The 3,448-nt window shown below is 20.5% G+C and overlaps 1 protein-coding gene across 1 annotated transcript in view; it reads left to right on the top strand.

Annotated features, from left to right (window-relative positions):
* Positions 1-3,448, top strand: part of LOC102674144 — a 12,327-nt gene continuing 8,879 nt past the window's right edge. The window contains exons 1-6 of the mRNA XM_031513850.1: positions 1-91; positions 388-649; positions 1,542-1,658; positions 1,754-1,844; positions 3,012-3,157; positions 3,236-3,368. Coding sequence (XP_031369710.1) covers positions 1-91; positions 388-649; positions 1,542-1,658; positions 1,754-1,844; positions 3,012-3,157; positions 3,236-3,368 — 840 coding nt within the window. The remainder of the gene's footprint in view (positions 92-387; positions 650-1,541; positions 1,659-1,753; positions 1,845-3,011; positions 3,158-3,235; positions 3,369-3,448) is intronic.

Genomic DNA, 3,448 nt, shown 5'->3' with positions numbered 1-3,448 from the left:
ATGGAAGAAAGTATAATACAAGATTCAAAAGAAAAAAAGATACGAACGAAATACATCGATGATTTTCGTCACATGATCGAAATACTTTTACGTAAGAAATGTATAAATTTCATTGACAATATCAATTTACAATATTACCATTGTGATTACAAAAATTTAAATATTACAAGATATTTGTATATCTATTATTATTATATATACTATATTTAAGTTTTTATTATATATATCCTTCTTTTATATATATAATTATAATATGTGTAATCTTTACTTTTTAACAAAAATATCAAATATTCTTTCATTTTTAGGATAATTTTTTAATGATATTATTATATGAATATTTCAATTTAAACATAAACTATATTATGAAATGGTTTTTCTAAATTTTAGGAATGATTTGTGCAAATATTACGTTGTACGGTATGTTGTTACTGTATCCTATAATATTGGATTTCATAATGCCTTTAAACGAATCTCATATACATATATTTCGTTACATTACATTATTTTCTGTCAATCGTACCATATATTTTTATATTTTATGCTTGGATTTTTTATTTGTTGTCATATTTGGATTATTATCTATAATATGTACGGAAACGATAATTGGACTTTATATTTATCATACAGGTGTGTTGTTTAAAATTATTAGGTAAGTAAATTATTATATCCCTTTCCTATAATACTTATTATGTAACTAATATCAACAACAACTGTATTTACAATATTTTTTAAAATATGAATTTAATGAATATGAATTTCATATGATTATAATTGATTTCAAGATCGCATAATTTTTTTAAAATTTAGTACTATTTGAAATATTATATTTTCCTTTCTCCTTATATATATTAATATATTGATTTATTTGTATGCATTATGTAATATATTTTAAATATTATTATTCAAACAAATATATTCTAGAAATTGATTCGATAAGTCTTAATTTAAATTTCTTCGAACAATTTTTGTTTTGGCATAAATTTTCACTTCGATTTTATTATTCGTTAGATATTAATAAAATGACATTCTGTAATTTTTCAGTAATAATTCATTACCAAAATGAAAATTTTCAGAAAGAAAAAATTGTTTGAAATTCTTCAGATTTATAATTTAAGCCTTGTCACTATTAAAATCTTAAGAATCGATTTTTGAAATTTCGAAATTTTAAATATAAATACATACATATAAATACTGACAAATCTACATAATATATTTTTTAAATTTTAAAATTTAAATCTAATATATAAAAAAACATTACAACATATAATAAAAACATTACATTTTTAATTTCGTTATGTTCTTTGCAATTCTAATAAATTGCAGTTTCTATAAAAAAAAATTTATATATTATATATAAATTAATTTATTTAAATTTTCAAAAAAAAAAAGAACTGGAATCATAAAGTACAATTTTTAAGAAATCGTGTTTTAAAGATTGTACTAATATTTTTTGATCAATTATATAAATATATACAAAATAATTTTAAACAATAAAATTTGTTCTTAAGCAATGTGTCTATCTACAAATCTTACGTTTTTAGCCATAGAATAGAAAAGATTATTGCGTATTTAACTATATTTAATCTCTCATCGAAGCAAATTGATTCGAAACTCGCAGAGCTTTATCGTGTAGTGGATATTCATAATCAAGCTATCCAGTTGGTAAATTAAAATATGATAATATTATAAGTTAATCTCGCAAATACTCATATTATATAATATTTTATTTACAAATTTCATTTAACAATGGAAGACTTATCAATATCATGATAAATAATTCAGGAAAACAATTTATGATATCTGCTCTTCTACTCGTGATTTCAATGGCTATAAGTCTGCATCGAGTAAGTATCTTTTCTTTATTACATGATTATTATTACATGTTAATTATAAACAAACTCACATATGTCTGAATTCTTAGTTATTGGATGTTTTATTTTAATTTGTTCACACAATTAATATCTTGAATTATATATTATTCAAAATAATATTTTGTATAAAACTTGTATTTGAAAAGATATATTATTTGATAGCTTTTTCATTTGTCAAAGTGAAGATTTTGTCTATTTCTCTGATATACATTTTTTTAAAATAAAGTTATATATTATTATTTAATGATTTCAAATTTATCGCCCCAATTATGATTTTTGAATATCATTCAAAATATCATCATTTTGAATATCATTATTTATTATTTTGATATTTATTATCATAAACTAATAGAAATTATTCTTTATATTTTATATTTTAAAAAACAGCTTTGCATATGGATGCAATGACTTTTTCTGTTCCTAAATAACATTCTATTCTTTCAAAAGTATCACAATTAATTTGGGAAACATCTCTTAAGCGATTCTTCATTCAATAATTGACTCTTCTCTAAAATTTTTTTCATTTATGTAAAAAAAAATTTAAATGTTATGGAATAACTTTAATAAAAATAATAATACATCAATAAATCATTTGTCATTATTTCTCATGTTAATGACTTACTTCAATGAGAAATATCTTCCAACTATCAATAAAGTTAAGTTTTAGCAATTATAAATGATTTTGAATAACTTTCATAGATCAACATAATTGGGACAATTATTATTGGAATTCGTATTGGAAATTGCAATTCTGATAAAATATACGCATAGTTTCATTTAAAAAAAACAAAGATTATTATCAGATTTTAAAAACAACAATTTAAATATATTTGATGCTTAATCATTAGACAATATCTTGAAATACAAGTTTTATATGCGTTATTTTTTATTTTTAATAATGCGTAATTTAAAAAACAATAGTGCGAATAGAAATTAAATTGAGACATTCTATATATGCAAAGATTTTGGAATAATCTTGCATAAAATTTTTTTTAATATTTTTGAATTCATGAAACGTAGGAAATAAGACGCTTTAAATTTGTATATATTACATAAATATATAAGAAATAAATATATCAAAAAATGTAATTAATTTAAAAATTAATATATCGTATTGAATATACTTATTTTATTTCGCAGCTAGTAAATGCGATTACAATTAAAAAGGATCAATTAGAAATTGTCCTGTCTCTTATAATTTTTGCCAATCATTTGGTGATTATGTTTTTATGTAACCATATTGCTCAGATATTTATGAACAACAGTGAAGAATTTTTTCATGAATTGTAAGTTTGAATTTTTATTCATGAAATTAATTTTATTAAAACAATAACAGTAAAAAAAAAATATCATTCATTGAACAGATATATATCTGTATGGTATTCTGTACCGTTAAAAATACAAAAGATTTTATTACTTATTATGATACGAAGCTCAACGGCATGTATATTTCATATTTTTGGTGTATTTGTTCCATGCCACGCAGGATTTACAACGGTGATTCGTTTAATTACGAATATCATCATCATTTTAATTCAAAACTAATAAATATTATTTCATTTCAGATGTTAAGTACC

The sequence above is a fragment of the Apis dorsata genome, unplaced genomic scaffold (genome assembly GCF_000469605.1).
Source record: "Apis dorsata unplaced genomic scaffold, Apis dorsata 1.3 scaffold_758, whole genome shotgun sequence".
NCBI classification, from domain to species: Eukaryota; Metazoa; Arthropoda; class Insecta; order Hymenoptera; family Apidae; genus Apis; species Apis dorsata.
The sequence above is the reverse complement of the archived record's forward strand: the minus strand, read 5'-3'. Positions and strand labels throughout refer to the sequence as shown.